Raw genomic sequence first — 19,015 nt, 5'->3', positions numbered from 1 at the left:
TTAACCCGCTTCTCCCATTGCATTTCGTTTTTGCTTTTTTGGTTTGGTTTTTTGTTTTGGTTTTTTTTTGGTTTTTTTTCTTTCCTCCCTCCCATGAAAATTAAATTTGTTTCTTCTATCTCTGTCTTCATCTACTTGTTTCTTGGTGTCTCCTCTCCCTGAAGATCACTACATTTCAAGCTATCCGAAAGGTACCCAGCTAGAATTTGCTACGAGCTTAATTTTCACTGCCTGTGCCACCAGATCCTTGAAGTGGATTTCCAGAGCTGACTAGTCGGGCAGGCTCTTCATCCCCTTTCAGTTTTAACATAAGCTCCATGTGTTTTTTAACCCTTCTGCGTTCCTCCAGGGGCCTGAGGAACGGGGTCACGTTTCTACCTGATTCTGAATGCAGCCACGTAGTGCATGGCTGAGCCATGGTGCATGTTAGACCTGGGTTTGGCTTTCCTGTCCTGATGTGTACTGGGCCATGTGAGGAATCTCAGCTGAGAGGAGATGGATTTTGTTTCCCCCCCGTTTCACCTGGATTTTTGGTTTGGTTTCAGTTCCCTCCATGCTTTTTTCTCTCCCGTCGGGTCCGTGGAGCGGGAGGGGAGTTCACCTCTCTCACCTTTGTGTTTGTGTGGGGCCCGAGCAGAGCTGCAAGGCCCTGGCCAGCCCTTCCCTGTGCTCCTTGGATGCCAAAGCTGATGCTTGCGTGGCACAGCAGTGCCCATCAGCCATCAGACCCCTCCGTGCTCTGCCTTGCAAAACTGTGTCTCCATGGCTGAGTCATTTGTGTCACATCCTGTGTAGTGTGAGCCCACCCGGTGAGCTTCCAACAAAGACCTCCCCAGATCCGTGTCCCTCGGTGGTTCTACTCTCTCTAGAGCTCTCGAGTCCGTGTCTCATCTCGTTGGTGTTGCCCTTCTCACTGCCATCCTGATGCCATCCTGATGCCATCCTCCAGCACCGTTCTCTCTCCAGTGTAGCTGTGAATCTGTAAACCATGATTTCTTTTCCTGGAGTCAGGCAGGTGCTTCATGCTGGCGTTCCCTGGGAAAGCAGGAAGCCTCCAACATGCTGCTCTTTGCTCTTTTCTCTCCCTTAGGTGGGACAACAGTCCGTAAGGAGATCATCAGGAATAAGATCAGAGCCATTGGGAAGATGGCACGTGTGTTCTCGGTTCTTCGGTAAGGAGGGGTTGGGAGCTGGGTTTAATTGGGGGGCTGGGTTTAATTTGGGGGCTGGGTGACAGGGGAATGTCAGTCAGTCAGGAAGGAAGGGGAAGACCTCACAAAAGTTCCTCCAGAGCGTGTGGAAGAGGCTCGAGGTGGTGGTTTCTGACTCTTTCAGGACAGGAAGGAGGTTGTAGTGAGGTGGGAGTCGGGCTGCTTTCCCAGGTAACAAGTCACAGGATGAGAGGAAACAGCCTCAAGTTGTGCCAGTGAAGGTTTAGGTTGGATATCAGGGAAAATTTCTTCATGGAAAGGGCTGTCCAGCCCTGGCACAGCCTGCCCAGGGCAGTGGTGGAATCACCATCCCTGGTGGAATTTAACAGAAATGTGTGGGTGTGATTTAACAGACGTGTGGATGTGGCACTTGGGGACACGGGTTGGTGGTGAAAACACGGTGGTGGTGATGGTTGGACTTGGTGATCTTAGACATCTTTTCCAACCTTAATAATTCCATGATTCCTGAGGCTTGGTCAGCTCAGCATTGCCCTCTCTGAGCTGTTTTGTTGCTGTTCCCTGCAGGGAGGAGAGTGAGAGCGTGCTGACCCTCAAAGGCCTGACCCCCACAGGTACCCTGCCCCTGGGAGTGCTCTCGGGGGGCAGGCAGACCCTCCAGACCGGTGAGTGTCCCTGATCCCCCCCTGCTTGCTCCACCTGCCCCCAAACCTCCCCTTCCAGCCCCCACAGGCAGCCTGGAGGGTGCCAGGGGATCCCAGGGATGGCTCAGGCCCACGGGGAGGAAGGATTCCGAACCAGGAAGGAGCAGAGGTGTAGGTGGGGATGTGGAGAGATGCCAAGACAGTCCCCCTGTACCCCGGAGGAAGGAACCCCACAGCACCCTGCCCAGAGCATGTGCATTGCTTAACTGTATGTTTCTGCAAGGATTTTTTTATCCTTTATTTCCCTCCTAATGCTGCATGGTGCACATCCTCTGCCTCACCTCGCTGCTGCTGCTGCTGTGTGACAGCCTCTGTGTGAATGTGACAGTGACACACCTTGTTTGTTCTTCGTTAACACACCCCCAACCCCCCCAAAACTGCCCCTGGGAAATCACGAATCCCAAACACAGGAAGAGTTGGCCGAAGGAATGAGATCCATCCAGGCCTGGATGTTTTATATTAAGACTCCTCTCAGGTTTTCATCTGGTTTTGGAGGTTTCTTTCCGCTTTGCTCCCTCCCTCAGCAGCTCTGTGTTGGTGGAGTGCTGGGAGCGGGATCCGATCCATGGGCTTCCCACTCACAGGGCGGGGAGGGAGGTTGGCTGATGGTCAGGGAATGAGCTGTCCCAGTAACGTGTCCCCAGAGGGAATCCTGTAATCTAGTGTTTTAATCCTTTCCTGCTATCCTTTGAATGCTGGCATGTCCCTAGCTTCCCCCTTCCCATGGGCACCGGGGATTTCCTGCGGCTCACTCAGGGACGAGGCCGGGGCTGCCTGGATTAAATAGTTCACGAGTAGGAAACGTGTAAATACTGCTGCCTGCTCCCAGGGAGAGTGCAGCATCACTCCCAAACTCGTGCATTTCTCTGCCCACAGAAGAGGATGCATTTTTTCTTTTTTTTTTTACCCCCTTTTTTTTTTTTTATAGAAACCATCGTGGTCCTGTCGCCCCAGTTCTGGGAACAGAGCCTGAGTGGGAAGGTGGCTGTTGCAGCAGCTTTGTCCCTGTATCTGACAGCACAGGGTGATGCTGTGACGTTCTCCAGCCCCTTCCCCTCTCAGGGGGTTCTCGGGGGGGTACCATGGACCTTCCCCCTCGCCCCAAAATAGGCATCTCCCCAGGACAGAACAAACAAGCTGGACCTTTGCTCTGCCTTACCCACCCTGCCCACTGCCTCTTCCTATGGCTGCAGGCTCCCCCTGCTTCCCTCAGCACCACCCTGCTTCTCCTGCCCTTCTCACCCCCATTTCCCTGTCCTGCCCCCTTCTCCCACCCCTTTTTCCCCATCCTGTCCCCTTCTCCCAGCCCTTTTTCCCCGTCCTGCCCTCTCTCCCACCCCGCCCCATTTCGCACGTCCCTTCGCACTCACGGCAGCCTCCTGGTGAATTTATGGGAGCCCCGTCTGCTCAGCAAGGAGAAGAGGGGGCTGCCCCCCTTTAGGGGAGCCTCTGCACCCCAAAAAAGGAGAAGCAGGGCTGCAGGTAGCAGTGGGGGAGGCCCATCCCTCCCAAGCCTCCCCCCAGCTTTCCACAGCACGGCTTAGCAAAATCAATGGAATGAAGTCACCAAATCCGGGGCAAAGCTGTTCAACCACAGCTCCATCCTTCCCCCGTGGTCTCCCAAGGACCGTGTGGCCTTTGTGCTGGGGCCAAAGTGGTGTTTTGAGGCTGAAAACCAGAGAATCTGTTCTAAGGAAGGGCCTCCTCCCAGATGTTGAGGCAGGGCCTGCCAAAACTTGGCCCGTTGCTGCAGCAGATTTAGGAAAGGGGACCTTGCTCAGCTCGGTGGTGCCTCGTTGCTTGGTAACACTTTTAGGAGGTGGAGCTGAAGCCAAACTGGGTTTGAAGCATCAGCCTTATTTTTTCCTATAACTCAAGGCATCGGGAGCAGAGCAGCCCAGTGACTGCTGCTTGTCCTTCCCTGGAAAACAGGCTGTCCCTCTGCTCCCAGACATCTTCCCATCCCTCGGGCTCGTTCCCCTCCCACAGCCGTGAGGGCAGCGGGTGAATTCCACACAATTCACCTCCTGGAGGCGGCCAGAGCACCCAGCTGGGAGCAGGGGGGTGAGATCTACAAGGTTATCCCCGTCCTCCCCAGGGCACACGCAGCAGGCAGCCCTCTCTCTGCTTCTCTGTCCTTCCATCGGATCAAATCTGTGTGGCGAGGAAGGGAGACTCCCCCTGCACCCCGAGGGAGTCCCCTTCCACCCTCCTCTCCACCCGCTGTCACCTCTTCTCTTCCCTCTGGCCCGTGGTTTGGCAGCCCCGGGGCTGGGGGAGCGTGGGCTCTGCGTCGTCGCAGCCATGATGTCGGATCACTCACTGTCACTCTGTTTTTGTTTGTTTTTTTTTTTTTTTTTTGTTTTGTTTTGTTTTTTTCCTGTCTTCATTTTTGCATGCCACTGTTCTTCTGTATTGCAGCCACAGTAGAAGCGGTAGAGGCACGGGAAGGTATGGCTAGAACCCGCCGAGAGACCCCAAAGCATCTCCGTGTGTGCGTGCGCTGACCCCAAACAGCTTTATCGGCCCTACAGAAGCTTTTTTTTTTTTTACTCTTGCATCACCAGAAGCAGGGGAAGGACAAGGCCCTGCTGGGGAGTTAAAAGAAAAAAAAAATCCCCAGTGGTTTGGTTCGAGGCTGTTTGAGCCTCAGCGAGGTCGTTGCTCAGGGCGGTTCGTGCTCTGGTGGTTGGGGTCCTGCAGTCTGATCTCTCAGGCTGCCAGCACGGTCAAAATCCTTTAGGAAACAGAGGATTTTGTGGTGCTGATGTAACCTCCTGCCTTCTGGGCCGAGGTGGAGAGCAGGTTTCTCCCTGTGGAGTGTGGAAATGGCAGATCCCCGAGGATGTTTTCCTCGATGCTGAATGGGGGCCACGCAGCTCCGTGGAGACTTTGCTTACCAAGGGAAGTTGTTTGTAAAGCAGCCAAGTCCTTGGAAAGGATTTGGCACGACCCCCTTTTTCCTTAAATGACGTGTAACACAAAGAAGTTTCACATTTGGGCCGGATCATCGCGGCGAGGACGGACGTGCTCGGCCTCGCAGTGATGGAACAGGGACACGAAATCCCTGAGGGGGATCCATCCCTCCCAAAACTGCCTGTGTGTCTCCTGGTCATGCAAGAGCTCTGCCTTTGTGATCCAAGGATTAGCTGTTCCCTCTCCTGGTGTTGCAGTGTGCGGTTTGTGTTGGAGTTCAGAGCCTTGTGGTGGTGTCTTTGTTCTGTCGGTTTGGTTTGGCTTTTTTTTTTTTTAGTGTTGTTGTTATTTTTTTCAGTGTTGTGTTGTTCAGCTTTGAACCTTTCCTGAGATTTCACTCTCTGGGGACAGCGAGCACTTGTCTGGTTCTTCAAATTCCTCTTGCTGTATTAGGAAAGGCTGTAACAAATGTGGATAGAGCCTTCCTAAATCTTCGTTCGCGAAGCCTAGCCATGAATGAATGAATTAGGAAAGGGCAGGTGGGATGTTGGGAAGGAATTCTTCCCTGGGAGGGTGGGGAGGGGCTGGGATGGAATTCCTGGAGAAGCTGTGGCTGCCCCATCCTTGGGAGTGTCCAAGGCCAGGTTGGAGCAACCTGGGCTAGTGGAAGGTATCCCTGCCTGTGACAGGGGTGGAACTGGGTGATTTTAAGGTCCCTCCCAACCCAAACCATTCCATGACTCCATGAAAAGAGCAGCTCTGAGGGAGCAGAGCGAGTCACCGCAGTTGAATCCCAAATTCCAACCCCCAAACCGCCACCAGGAACATCCCCGTGCATCCCCAATCCAGACAAGGCGCTGCGTCCACACAGGTGCTCTCTGTCCCGCTGACTGTCCCGTTCGTGTCTGGCGTGTGCTCGGAGGGCTCCTCCCCGCCAATCCCCGGCCCGGCACTAACACCCTGCCCTCCCTCATCCCTTCTCCCCGCAGCCATCCGTGGATTCTCCCCGCAGCACAAGATCCGCAGCTTCGAGGAGGCGCGGGGGCTGGACCGGATCAACGAGCGGATGCCGCCGCGCAAGGATTCGCTGCACTCGGACGGGCCCGTGAACTTGGTAACCTCGAACTCTGCGGACAAGAACGGCACGGGGAAGAAATCCCAGTAACGCTCCGAGCGCCCGAACCCGCGCCGCTGAAGGATCCAAAACTTAAGGAATTTTATTTATTTATTATCGGGGGTGGGCTGGGGGCGAGGGGGGGTTGAAACCAACGTCACCCGGAGGCACGTCCATAAGTCCCAAGTTCGCATCCGTTCTGTAAAAAGAAGGGCGACCATTTTGTAATTATTTTTTTTTTTTAATTTATGTTCAATATATATAAAAGGAGTCCATCTTTTTTTTTTTTTTTTTTCTTTTTTTTTTTTTAATTTAGAAACCAATCCAACTGCTAGTGCATCCCGGGAATGTTGTGCTGTCCAGCTGCCCCTCCCTGAGAGGCCAAACCTCTGTGGAGGTGGAGGGGGGGGGATTAAAAGAAACAAAAAAAAAATCAGTCAAACCAGGCAACTTGGGTCGTTGGCTTTGGGACAATTCGGAGTTGGCCTGAGCTTTCCAAAGCAGGTCCTTCCCTTCAGGACAGGGTTGGGTTGGTTTCCCTTTTCACACCTGTTTTCTTCCCAGATTTTCCTGTTGCTTTCAAGTCCTCGCCTACCTGCAGCTGCTGCTTTAGCAACCAATTCCCTGGAAGGCACGTTGTTGAGATCCATCCCTTTTCCAAGGTGACAGCCAGGATTAGCTCTGAAGGACTCCAGGGTGTTAACACCAGTCACAGCACCTTTTCCTTCAGGAATTCAGCTTTATTCCAGTGGAATCCCAAACAAAAATTAGGGGAAGGCAGGTGGGGGAAGCGCTGCCCCTTGTTGTGGCTCTTCCCCGACTCGGAGCAGCCACTTTGCTGCCCGTGCAGCAGAATTCCCTTGGGAATCGCTCTGATTCAGAGCAGAGGAATTATCTCTGCTGTCTGATGATCTCTGGGAAAGCTGCCAGGCGTGAATTTTAAAGGAAAAGGGGGTGATTTATAACCTGGGGAATAACAGACCCCCTGTTGTCCCACCACCACAGGCTGCTGAGCCCGCGGCACATTCCCTGTTCCTGGCTCTGGAATCGGCCCTTGCTGGTCAGTTTGGGGTGGAGCCCCCTCAGTGTCACCTCCCTGTCCCCCAGGGTGTGTTTTGGGGGGTCTTCCACTCGCTGTAGTTGACTTGGGGCATCACCCACTGTCAGCCAGTGGCTATTCCTCTGACTCCAAAGGAGCCGTGGGCACCTCAGCCTTTCCCAGCAGCTGGAAAAGAATTGGGGATAAGATGTGTGGGGATGCTGCTGGTTTCTGGGAGATGTGGCTTGGTGCTGGTTTCAAGGCACCCCCCCAGTTTTGGAAGCACCTCCCTCGGCTGCAGGGAGGGGAGGCAGGTTTGGCAGGAGGCTGGGAGATAGAACCGGGCGGATCCAGTGGGAATTTTTGGAAGGGTGCTTGTGCAGTGCTGGAGAGGGATCTCCAGGGGCTCCCAGGGGACACCCCCTGTGTGGTGCTGGGGATTTTGGAGCGTAGATGTGTTCCTTTTTCCTTTGGAAAAGGGTTTTGTGAGATTCCCACTGGTCGCTTCCCTTCCCGGTGCCGCGTGAGCCGCCTCCGTTGCCCGGAGCCAAGGAAGCAAACCCCTGGCCAGCTTTCCCTTCTTCCCCACCTTTTCCCATGCTCGAGCCTCTCCCAAGGGATCTTTGCCAACACTTTCTCTGGATCTTGCTGTCTCCCCTTTGTGATTCCAGCGCCAGAGGAAAACAGCAACTTTGCAGGAAGCTTTCAGGCTGTGTCTTAGGATCACACCTCACTTAATTCCACGGCGGCTCCTTAGGATTCTGTGAGCGAACCACTGGGTTTCCACAAGTCACATGCCTCCACTTTTCCCTCTTTTTTTCTTCCCCCCCCCCTCCTGTTTTTTTTTACACGCCCACCGCTTTGCAAAAAGTGCAAAAAGAGAGGTGTTTGGAGCGAGCTTCCCTCCCCCCACCCCCCCCCCGTCCGAGGCCTGGGGCCAAATTGCCTTTGTCTGTGAGTATTCTTTGTTCTTTAAGGGCCTCCTTTGATCGCCGTGAGCCCCGTGTGTGGTATCCGAGAGCACAGACCGTGCCCGGTGCTGCCCGTGCATGTTCGGGCGTGTTGTGCTGACCCAGGCTGGGATCTCACCCAAGCAGCAGGTTTTAGTCGGGAGATTTTTTGGGATGGGAGCCCCGCGGGACCCCCCGGGCTTGGCACCCCCTCCCCGCACAGGGGATGGGTCAGCAGGGCCCGGCCCATCGCGGAGGGGGGGTTTGCTTTGCTGGCAGTTTGTCTCCCCAACCCTCTTCTCCTGCTCTGGCATCACCAGTTCCCCCTCCCTAAAATCCCTGTGGACCTTGTGCTTTGTGGATCGGGGGATCCAGAGCCACCCCTCCATCCCTGGGGCTCGTGGGGCTGCAGCTTCCCAGTGTCCTGGCCCTGGAGAAGGTGGCCAAGGGCTGGATGTTGGTTGTCCAAGCCCTGGAGAAGGTGGCCAAGGGCTGAATGTTGGTTGTCCAAACCCTGGAGAAGGTGGCCAAGGGCTGGATGTTCCCCTCCCTGTCCCAGGAGCCGTGTGGCAGCTGGCACATGTGGATGCCACACTTCCAAGTCCCCTCTTCCCTTTAAAACCAGTTCCCGAGGGGGTGAGGAGCAGCGATGGGGTTCTGGGTGCTAATTACCCCCTCAATTAACAACCCCTGTCCGTGCTGGCATCCCGGTGGGAACACAGAGCTTTCCCTGCCCCAGCACCAAGATCCCCCCTCCCCTCTTTTGGGGTACAGGGTGATGACAGCCTCAGAGCAGAATTCCCTGCCCTGACTTCCCCACCACGGCAAACCAAAAAACAATCCCCAAAACCCCCCAAATTCCCCCGTTCCTCCTCCCCTTTCCCCCCAAACTCGGCCCCTCAGAGCTGTGCACATCCCAAGACCCCTCATCTCAGAGCTCCTGCCCCTCCCTTCCCCTCCCCGGCTGCCACCTGGAGCTTGGACAACCGGGATTCTGGGAAGCCCACCGGCCTTGGGGGAGCCCCCACCTCCCCGGGGGAGCCCCCAAATCCAGGGAAGCCCCCACGTCCCCACAGCCTGGGTTTTTTTGCATGTTCTAGCAAGGTGCATGTCCAAGGAGGGGAGTCGGCAACGGGGCGGGTGGTGGGTTGAGTTCAGGCTTAATTTTATTTTTGGGATTGGGAGAACCTCTCTGGCTGCCTCTGGCACAGATCCCACCTGGCCAGGTGAGCTGGGGTGGGATGCAGATCCCACAAACCTCGGCCAGGGAGGACCTTAAGCCCCACAGGGGGTGCAGTGATGGTGATTTTGGGGTTCTCAATGCTGAAGGATCATACGCCCGTTGCCTGGAGACTGCCTCCTTTTTAATTTTTAATTTTTATTTCTTGCTTTTATTTTATTTTATTTTTATTTTTTAGTTCTGTTGAAAGGAGAAAAAAAAATGGTGAAAATGTTATTTATTGGCAGAAATTATTTAATATAATTTCTTTTTTTTTTTTTTTTTGTGAAACAAGGAATGAATTTGTTAGAACTGTCTCGATGTAAATCGGAGTCATCTTTAAGGAGGAAAAAAAAAAGAAAAAAAAAGATAAAAATTGACACAGTCACTGGGCTCCACTGTGGTTTTTTTGGGGGGTGGGAAGGGGGTGTTTCTCCTGGGGTGCTGAGCACCCCATGGGTGCTTCCAGGAGGAAGGATTTGGAGGCTTTTCCAGCCTCTCCAGGGTTGGGGCAGTGCCCAGACGGCGTCTCCCAGCCTCTGGCACGTCGGCACACGCGGAGTGGCGGCTCCAGGGTGGGTTTGGAGAGCTCTCAGCTCCTGCTCCTCGTCCTTCCCTGGGTAAATAACCCTCCTGCCACTGCCAGGAGGAAGAGGAGGGGATGTGCCAGCTCTTGTTTCACACCCGGCTCCTTCCTCAGCGCTTTTGGGAGGTGCTCCCTCCACACCCAGGGATTTCGGGGAGCAGCTCTGGGCTCTGGGATCCATCCGGGTGGGTCACGGCTCCCACACTAGGCTGGCTCCTGCCTGGGGATCCCCATCCTGGGCCTGGGACAGGAGGTGGCTCCTCTGGCCATCCCAGCTCCTTCCCTGCTTGGGAAGCTGATGTTCCCAGCTGTGGCTGCCACATCTGGGATCCATCCCTCTCCCACGACACTCAGGATCAGTACTGGAGGACTCCAGTGAATTACACCAATCCCAGCACCTTTTCCCGCGGGAGTTCGGCCTCGAGCCCAGCTCACCACGTGCTCCCTGTTCCCCACCTGTTCTCCTGACGGAATTCCCTCTCCCCAGCCTCCGGATGCATCCAGGGCGTGACCGGGAAAGGATGCTCCGGCTCTCCCACCCTTTTCCTGGGTGTTCCCACCCAACTTGGGGGGGCCACCGGCACCCTGCCCCGCACCCGGCATCACCCCCAGACCGCGGGCTCGGCACGGGGGGGGCTCCGGCCGCTGCCCGGCACATCCCTGGGCACGGGAGCATCCCCGGGAGCATCCCCGGGGCCGGCCGCGCGCTCCCGGCTGGCATCGCCGCGCTGAGCAAACAGGAAACACTCGCCCTTTGTTAATCCCGGCCCGGGCTGCGCGTTAAATATTTATCTGCGAGCGGAGGCTGGTGCCGGAGCCGCGGGGAGGGAGGGACCGAGGCAGGGCCGGCGCTGGAGGCTCCTCGCCGGCCACGGGGACGAGGAGGTGAGGAGGTGAGGAGGTGAACCGGAGCTCGGGAGGGGGTCGTTGGCACCCCGGGGGTGGGCTGCGGCGGCTGGGGGGCTGCGACCTCCGGAGATGTCACTTGGTGGGCTGGAGGGGACCTGGAGGTGACACGGGGGGGATGGTCACCCCCCGGCAGCAGGGATGGGCTCTGGGGTCCCCTCGCGGGGTTAACCCTCCCCGTGGGTGCCCCCGGCTTCGCCCCAGCCCTGTTGCCCTCCCTGCCTTTGTCACCCCGAGTTTTTCCATCGGGATCAGCCCCTGTCCCCAACCCGCGTCCTCCCCGCGGTGTCGCCAGCTGGCACCAGGGAGCTGCCCCGTTCCCATGGCATTCCCATGGTGGGAGCTGTGTCCCCCAGGGCTGTGGCAGTGGGGAGGACACCCGCCCCTGTCCCCTGTGTCCCCCGTGTCCCTGATGTCCCCGGTGTCCCCCAGGAGCAGCATTGCAGCCAGACAGGGCTCCTGCCATCGTGCCCCTCACCCCCAGCGGCAGGGGACGGGTGCTTGGTGGGGACCGAGGAGTGGCAGCGAAGCCACCATCCCCCCGGGAGCTCACGTGGGACCTCACGGGACAGAGGAAGGGCCGGGGCGGCCCCGTTCCGGGGGTGTCAGCAGTTCTGGGGGAGCAGGAAGTGACCAGAGGGTGAGTGGTGGGTGCAGGCGCTGCCGGAGGGGGTGAGTGGGATGTGGGGCACCCACAGAGCGGGGCACGGGGGTGTTACACGGGGTCCTCAGTGCCCACATTCCTTAGGGATGGAGGGATGGAGCGGGTGGAGGAACACCCGAGGGAAAACGAGGGGCAGTGAGGATGGGGACTTTGCTCCCACCATATCCCCCATCCCGGGGGTTGGGGGGCCACAGGAGCACAGACCCCACTCCCCACCTCTGTCCTGACCTCCAGCCAGCACTTCCCTCCCCGTCCTCTCCCAAAATTCCCCCCCAGATCCCTGTCTCTATCTCAGAGGGGGGCTGGTGATGCCAGCAGGGGTGAGGTGGGATACAGAGCACCCACAGAGCAGGGCATGGGAGCGTTTCAAGGGGATCTCCAGTGCCCAGAGGGACCTGGAGGGGATGGTCACCCATGTGGAAGTGGGTGACAGTGGGGATGGGGGCTCTGCTATCACTGGGGGGCTTAGGAGGCCACGGGAGCACAGACCCCACCCCTCACCTCAGTCCTGACCTCCACCCAGCACCTCCCTCCCCATCCTCTCCCAGAAATCCCCCCTAATTCCCATCTCCCTCTCGGCGGGGGGCCGGCGGCGCCGGGCTCGCCCCCGTTTCGTAAGCGGGGGGCCGGGTGCGCGGGAACGCGTGCGCGGGGCGTGGGATGAGTTCAGCCTCCTGGCTCCATTCCCTGGATCTCATCCCTGGAAATGTCACTGGAAACTCTGAATGGGCCGGCCCCGCTCGGGGGGGACGGAGCAGCGCACCCCGGGGGGGGTCGGGGCACACGGGGACCCAACGCCGGGGAGGACGGTGGCTCCTGACCCACCCGGGGGATGCTCGGAAGGGGGGGGGGGGCCGTCCCTGCCAGCCCCCCGCGATGCGCTGAGCACCCCCCCCCTTCCCAGCTCCTTCTCCCGGCAAAGTTCGTGCCGCGGATTTCTCTTCCCTGCCTCTCGCAGCTCCGTCCCGCTCGCCCCGGGGCTCCCCAAAACCCCGGCGCTCCCCGGGGGTCCCCGCAGGCACCACCCAGGAGGTAAGAGCTGGCTGGGGGGGGCCGGCGAGGAGGGGACCCCCGGGGCCGGGTTTTGGGGCAGGATGGGGCCGAGCCCCGTGTGCGAGCTGCGCTGGGAATGGGGTGGAGGTTGTCGGGGTGCCCTGGGGGGTGTGAGTCTGCACCCCACTTTCTGTCCCCTGGGGCACATAATTCCCAGCACCTGTTTCCCTCTGGGGAGGGGGGTGATTAACATTAATTACACCCTTGGGGCTGCGAGGACACCGGCGGTGCGGGGAGCAAGGAGCTGATGAGGGGTCCCCAGCCCGATCTGAGGGTCCCACACGCACAGGGCACCGTGCCGGGCTGGCACCCCCCCGGCAGCCCCCCAAGCTGTTTGAGGGGGGGTCTGACCGTGGTGGGCACCTGTGAGCGCTGGGGCCATGACTGATATGGGGACGAGCCAGGGCACAGGTGACTCGTCCCGTCCCGGGGCTGTGCTCGCCCCCGGAGCCATCCCGGTGCCAGGAGCCGCTCCGGGGGTCCCGGCCCCCCCAGCTGCCCCCCATCCCGTCCCGTCCCGTGCCGTGGTGAGTCACTGCACTGCCCTCCCGGCGGGCGGTGCCGGGGCCCGGCTGCGCGTTCCGGACGCCTCGTCCCTCTCCGTCCCCTCTCCCTCCCTGTTTGCGCTGCAGGGCGGGGGAAATATTTCTGCCCTGTCGTGTTTCCCGGCCCTGGCAGCTCTCCCGGGCGGGCGACGCTGCTGCCGCCACGTGCCCGGGCGGGAGGGCACCGCGCCGGGATGCCAAGGTGATGGGAACACGGCACAGCCATCGCCCCGACCCGCTCCGGGCGTGTTCTCCCCGAAGAGAAAGCCGGGCTGGATCTATCCCTGAAGAGCCGGGGTGGGGACAGGGGAGGGAAGGGGTCTGGATCCGCATGGAGAACACGCTGGGGAGCCCTGCCAGGGCTGGTTCCAACAAGGAACAGATGCTTCCCGTGGCACTGTGAGACTCCCTGAGCTGGGGACGGTGCCACCGTGGTTGTCACCCCACTGTGGTGGTTGTCACCCTCCCGGCCGCGGGGATGGAGCTGGGATGGAGCTGCCAGCTGTCCAGCCAAGCCTGGGGGTGTCCAAAAGAACAGGGACATGGGCCCCCCTCATGAGCAAAGCCGCTTTCCTCACAGGACACGGGCAGCCCTGGGGCACCACCCCAGCACCCCCTGGCCATGGCAGGTCGGCTCCTGCCCTCAGGCACCAACCAGGCTCTGGGTGTCCAGGACGTCCCCTCCTTCCACCCACCCCTGCAGCAGCCCCCCCAGCACACGGTGACACGGGTGAGTGGGGCCGGGGGCTGCTGCACACGGGGGATTTTGGGGGGGCTGCACCCCTGTATCCCCCCCTTTGCCCCCCCCCCTCCCGCCCCAGCCCCTCCTTGTGCCACAGGTGCCCGTCATCCGCCACCGCGGCTCCAACACCCTCAACTTCCACTTCCACGACCCGGAGCCCAAGAGCTCGGAGCCCAAGAACTCAGGTACGGCCCTGAGCACCCCCAAGGACACCCCCACGGGCTCCCCCCAGCGATGCCCCCCCGAGCGATGCCCCCCCTGAGCGATGCCCCTCCTGAGTGACGCCCGCATTGTCCCCAGTGAACGAGTGGTACCAGACCTGGCCGGCCAAGGAGGTGAAAGCCCCCAACACCCCGGTGCCCGCCGACCCCACGCCCACCCCCAGGGCTGCCCCCACCCGCCCGTGCCCCCCGGGCTGGTCGGCCACCTGGACCAAGGACAGCAAGCGGCGGGAGCGGCGCTGGGTGAAGTACGATGGCATCGGGCCCGTGGATGAGACGGGGATGCCCATCGCCTCCCGCTCGGTGAGTTGGGGCACAGGGCCGGGCTGGCACCCCCCTGTTGCCCCCTCACCACCACCCCAACGTGTCCCCGCAGAGCGTCGACAGCCCCCGGGACTGGTACCGCAGCATGTTCCGGCAGATCCACCGCAAGCTGCCAGGTGAGCCCAGGTGTGCAGGCGTGGCAGAGCGTGGCACTGCATGGCACAGCGTGGCACAGCGTGGCACCCTGCTCACCCCCTCCGTCCTCAGAGCCTGACTGGGACACCCATCCCTGCCCTGCCACAGCACCTCCATCGCCCCCCAAACCGCGCAGGAGGGGCTCGGCACCGGCTGAGCCCCCCGGGATGCCCAACGGGATGGACTGGTGAGTGTGGCACAGGGATGTGGGTGAGTGTGCCACAGGGATGTGGGTGAGTGTGCCACAGGGATGTGGGTGAGTGTGGCATAGGGTGCCCGTGGGGTGGGGGGGCTGCAGGGGCTGAGCCCCTCCCTCCTCCCCTCAGGATGCGCTGGGGTGCCACCGGTGCCACCACGGAGCCCGGCAGCATTTTTGACTATGAACCGGGGAAATTCTCGCCGCTGGAGCAGGTAGGGAGGTCCTGGCAGGGAGGGATTTCGGTGGGCACCGTGGTGGGCACACACCTAACTGGCCCCTTGCCCTTTCCAGCCCCCGGCAGCGGCACGGAGGGCCCAGTCCATCGAGGTGAGGTGGTGGTGGCGGGCAGGGGGCTGGGGGTGGCAGTGGGGGTCTTGGTGGCCACGGGCAGTGCCAGCCTGGCCCGCCACAGCCCCATCCTGCCCGTGCAGGTGCTGCTGGAGCAGGAGCTGGAGCAGCTCAGCGAGGAGCTGGACAAGGACATGAGGAACATGGAGACACACCGGACCCCCCGCCAGGTACCCCAGACCCCCTGTCAGCTGCCCCTTGTCCCCCCCAGCAGGGCTGATGGGGTGTGCATCCATCTAGCTGTGGGCACATCCAGCTGTGGGCATATCCAGCTGTGGACACAGCCTTTGTGCAAGGCTGGTGGTCAGACGCAGGGCTGGATGTGTGCACATCTGGATGCATGCATGGCTGGGTGTGTGCATGGCCGGACTCTTGCACATCTGGATGCATGCATGGCTGGGAGCATCCCTGCATGACTGCGTGAATGCACAGCTGGGTGCCTGCACATCTGGATGAACGCACGCCCAGCTGGGTGTGTGCACAACTCAGTGCCCGCCCGTCCGGCCCCACGCACATCTGGACCCGTGCACATCTGGTTCCACGCACGGCTCCTCGGCGGCCCCGAGCCGTGGGACTCTAGGACCCAGCCCGTCCGTCTGTCCGGCGGTTATTGGCGCAGCCGGGCTGGACTCCTTCGCTTCCCGCCGAGACTCGGCCTCCTGGATGATTAATTTTTCTCTCCCACCCCCTCCCGCTCCTCCCGGCAGAGCCCGGCGGCTGCTCCCACCGCTCGCTCCCCTGCTCCGGCCTCCCCGGCTGCTCGGTGAGTTCCGCGGCTGCTCCCGCGCCCCGGACCCCCCAAATCCCCCTGCCCGGACCCCACTCGAGGCGGGGGGCAGGACCCCACTCCGGGGGTGGCCAGCGGGCTGTCCCTCCAGCGTCGCGGCGGGGTGGGAGCCTCCGGACATCCCCCTTGGGATTCCCGTGGATCCCCACGGACCCCCCGTGGCAGCGCTGGTCCCCTCGTCCCCCCCACACCCCGGCACGGGTGGGGGCCCCGGCGCCGGGCCGGCTGCCCGGTGGGTGGGACGGGGCCGGAGTGGGGCTGACCCTTTCCCCCGTCCCCGGGACGCCGTGTCCCGGCGTTTGGCTCCGTCCCAGGGGAGGTGACGGCGGCCGGATTCCCACCGCCGTGTCCCCGCGTCCCCACGGGCACAGGGAGGGGACAGCTGTGCCGGAGGGTGCCGGGGCACCCCCGGGTGGGGTCGGTACCCTGAGACGTGCTGGGCACCCCGGGGGTGTCCCCACGGAGCCGTCTCAGCCCCGGCAGCGGGAGGAAAACAAACAAACAGCAGCTCCACTTCTTGTAGGACCTGCCTTAACCCCCAGGGGCGCACAGGGGGAGTGGCTGCCAGCTCCCCAACCCCTCCTCTGGCCTGGAGGGGGCATCTGGGGCTCTTTAAGTGCCCCCCGCAGTGGGGTTATCCATTAGCCAGGCCGCCCTCCCCGGCGCTCGCCTGCTCGGCGCTTCCTGCTCGGCACCAGCAGGGACGTGCCGCTGGCACTGCCGGAAAACTTTGGACCTGTCCCGCTTGGCTGCCTCTGAGATGGGATCCTGGAGGGATGCACACAGGACACCTCAGTGTCCTGGTCCTGGGGGACCCCAGAGTCCTGGTATTGGGGTACCCAGGGGTTCTGGTCCGTGGAACTCAGGGATCCTGGTCATGGGGGACTCAAGCGTCCTGGTTTTTGGGGACCCAAGGATCCTGCTCCTGGGGGACTTGGGTATCCTGGTACCTCTGTTTTGGGTTCTGGTCCATGGAACTCAGGGATCCTGTTCCTAGGATACCCTGGCATCCTGGTCCACGTGACCCAGAGGTCCTGATCCATGGGATACAGGGGTCCTGGGGGACCCTGATGTTCTCATCCATGGGACCCAGGGGTCCTGATCCATGGGACACACAGGTCCTGGATGTCCCTGACATCCTGGTCCGTGGGACTCAGGGGTCCTGCCCCCCCAAGGACAGCAGGGTTGGGGCAGGGAGGGTTCATGGCAGCAGGGCTGGGTGTGAGCCCTGAGCCCCTGTGACCCCACAGGAGCCCCCTGTCACCCCACCCACTGCGGAGCCCCCCCGGCACCCAGCGCTCCCCCGCCAGCCCCGGCATGGAGCGGGGTGTCCTGGGGCTGGCCAGTGACCGGAGCCGTGCAGCCCCCGGCAGAGGTGAGCCCCCCTGAGCCCCCCCGGACCCTCCCCAAGCCGTGGGGCACCCCATGCCCCCACCAGCTGGTGACACCCCTCTCTTTGCAGACACCCTCAGGCCAGGGACCCTCCCCAGCCTGCCCGACCTGGGAGATCCCGCCGAGACCGTCAGGAGGGAGGAGAAGAAGGTGAGGCCGGGATGGGCCCATCCCCTGTGGGGTTTGGGGTGGCTGGGATGGGGGGGTGTCTCCCTGTAACCACTCCTCTCCCTCCCCAGATGAAAGCTGCTCGCCTCAAGTTCAACTTCCAAGCCGAGTCTCCCAAGTAAGCGCTGGTGCTGCTGGGGGGTCACTCCTGGGGTCCCCCCAAGCCCCAGGATGTGGGGTGGCCCTGCCAGCTGGGCTGGGGAGGGGTCAGTGCCCCCCCCAGACAGGTGTGAGCACTGTCCCCTGCAGGGAGCTGACGCTGCAGAAGGGGGACATCGTCTACATCCACAAGGAGGTGGACAGGAACTGGCTGGAGGGCGAGCACCACGGCCGCGTGGGCATCTTCCCCTCCAACTACGTGGAGGTGAGCCCAGGGGGATGGAGGGGGGGCAGCGGGGCTGGGGGAGCCTGGCATTGCCCCTCACCCCCATGTCCCACCCAGATCCTGCCCCCCACGGAGGTGCCCAAGCCCATCAAGGCGCCCACCATCCAGGTGCTGGAGCACGGCGAGGCGCTGGCGCTCTACAACTTCCGAGGGGAGCTGCACGTCGAGCTCTCCTTCCGCAAGGTGCCCACCCTGCCTCCCCCGTGCCACTCAGGGCCCGTTTCCCGGCCATCCCACACTGACCCCACCTCTCCTCCCTGCTGCAGGGCGAGCGGATCTGCCTCGTGCGCCGGGTGGACGAGAACTGGTACGAGGGGCGGATCTCGGGCACCAGCCGCCAGGGCATCTTCCCCGCCACCTACGTCCAGGTGCTGAAGGAGCCGCGGGTCAAGGCCACCGCCGAGGACATCCCCCCCTCGCCCACCCCCGCCATGTCCCCGTCCCTGCAGCGCTCGCCTGCTCCCCGCGTCCCTCAGAACCCCACCGGCTCCCCCCGGGCGGCCGAGCTGCGTCCCGGGGTCACGGGTGGGCACCTCGGCGTCGCCTTCCCCGCCTCCCCGAAGCTGCCCCACGCTGGCACCCCCAGCCCCTCGCTGGCCTCTGCCAACCCCCCCCAGCCTGCGGCCGCCCACCAATACCAGGAGCCCCGGTGTCCAGCCTGGGCCCCCGAGCAGGTGAGTGCCCCCCCGCCCTGGCATCCTGCCCCCCGCCCTGGGTGACACCCTGAATGCTGCACCCACCCTCTCTCTGCCCCCGCAGCATGCGACCCCGGGGGTACCCACCAGCGCCCGCCCCGAGCCCGCCCCGTCCTACAACGGCTCCGAAATCCGGTGGACCCCGTAAGTAGGGCCAGGAGCGTCCCCGCAGCGCCGTGTCCCCCCCTCCCCGTGCTGAGGGGGTGGGCTCTGGACACGCCGTGTCTCGCAGGTACCGGGCGCTCTACCAGTACCGGCCCCAAAACGCCGACGAGCTGGAGCTGCTGGAGGGGGACCGCGTGGACGTCATGCAGCAGTGCGACGACGGCTGGTTCGTGGGTGCGTGCCCACCGGGACGGGGGCAGGGAGGAGGGACGAGGTGCCGCCGCGACCCCTCACCGCCTCCCCGTGCCTTTGTCCCCCCGCCCTGCAGGCGTGTCCAGGAGGACGCAGAAATTCGGCACTTTCCCCGGGAATTACGTGGCGCCGGTGTGACCCGCGGCCGCGGCGGGGGACGAGAGGGCTGGGGCCGGGGGGCCGCCCCCCGCTGCCCCGCCTCGGCCACGCCGTGTCCCCGCAGTGTCCCCTCCGCGGGGATGAAGCGCCTCCAGCTCCCTCCCGCCCCTATGGGGCTGCCTCTAACAGGGACAAATCCCCCCGGCGCGGGGGGTCTCCCCCACCCCAGTGCCTTAACACGCCCCCTCCTCACCGCTGCCCGGTGCCCGCCGCCCCGGGGGTCGCCCCGGGGGTCCGC

The 19,015-nt window shown here is 61.9% G+C and overlaps 2 protein-coding genes across 7 annotated transcripts in view; both read left to right on the top strand.

Annotated features, from left to right (window-relative positions):
• The window catches only part of PPP3CC (protein phosphatase 3 catalytic subunit gamma), a 36,954-nt gene extending 27,455 nt beyond the window's left edge, over positions 1-9,499 (top strand). Inside the window, exons 11-16 of one of the 6 annotated variants that reach the window (XM_032712602.1) lie at positions 165-191; positions 1,091-1,172; positions 1,737-1,834; positions 4,295-4,324; positions 5,779-8,331; positions 8,416-9,499. In XM_032712602.1, the coding sequence (XP_032568493.1) occupies positions 165-191; positions 1,091-1,172; positions 1,737-1,834; positions 4,295-4,324; positions 5,779-5,954 (413 nt within the window). In that variant the 3' untranslated portion in view covers positions 5,955-8,331; positions 8,416-9,499. Of the gene's footprint in view, positions 1-164; positions 192-1,090; positions 1,173-1,736; positions 1,835-4,294; positions 4,368-5,778; positions 8,332-8,415 lie in introns of all 6 variants that reach the window. The other 5 variants (XM_032712600.1, XM_032712603.1, XM_032712601.1 and 2 more) reach the window with 5 other exon arrangements.
• A 2,387-nt stretch (positions 9,500-11,886) lies between these two features.
• On the top strand, positions 11,887-18,812 carry SORBS3 (sorbin and SH3 domain containing 3). Its single transcript, XM_032712828.1, is given in 22 exon segments — positions 11,887-12,015; positions 12,018-12,112; positions 12,115-12,159; positions 12,162-12,299; positions 13,446-13,595; positions 13,705-13,792; positions 13,908-14,131; positions 14,205-14,268; positions 14,360-14,474; positions 14,614-14,698; positions 14,778-14,813; positions 14,918-15,004; positions 15,542-15,597; positions 16,872-16,996; positions 17,084-17,163; positions 17,253-17,299; positions 17,431-17,545; positions 17,624-17,749; positions 17,833-18,240; positions 18,326-18,405; positions 18,494-18,600; positions 18,695-18,812. Coding segments are annotated over 22 exon segments (2,421 nt in total). The 5' UTR covers positions 11,887-11,927; the 3' UTR covers positions 18,757-18,812.
• Positions 18,813-19,015: the final 203 nt, after the last annotated feature.

This window comes from Chiroxiphia lanceolata, chromosome 28 (genome assembly GCF_009829145.1).
Source record: "Chiroxiphia lanceolata isolate bChiLan1 chromosome 28, bChiLan1.pri, whole genome shotgun sequence".
Classification (NCBI taxonomy): domain Eukaryota; kingdom Metazoa; phylum Chordata; class Aves; order Passeriformes; family Pipridae; genus Chiroxiphia; species Chiroxiphia lanceolata.
Note: the sequence above shows the minus strand (reverse complement) of the source record. Positions and strands in the feature narration are given on the sequence as shown.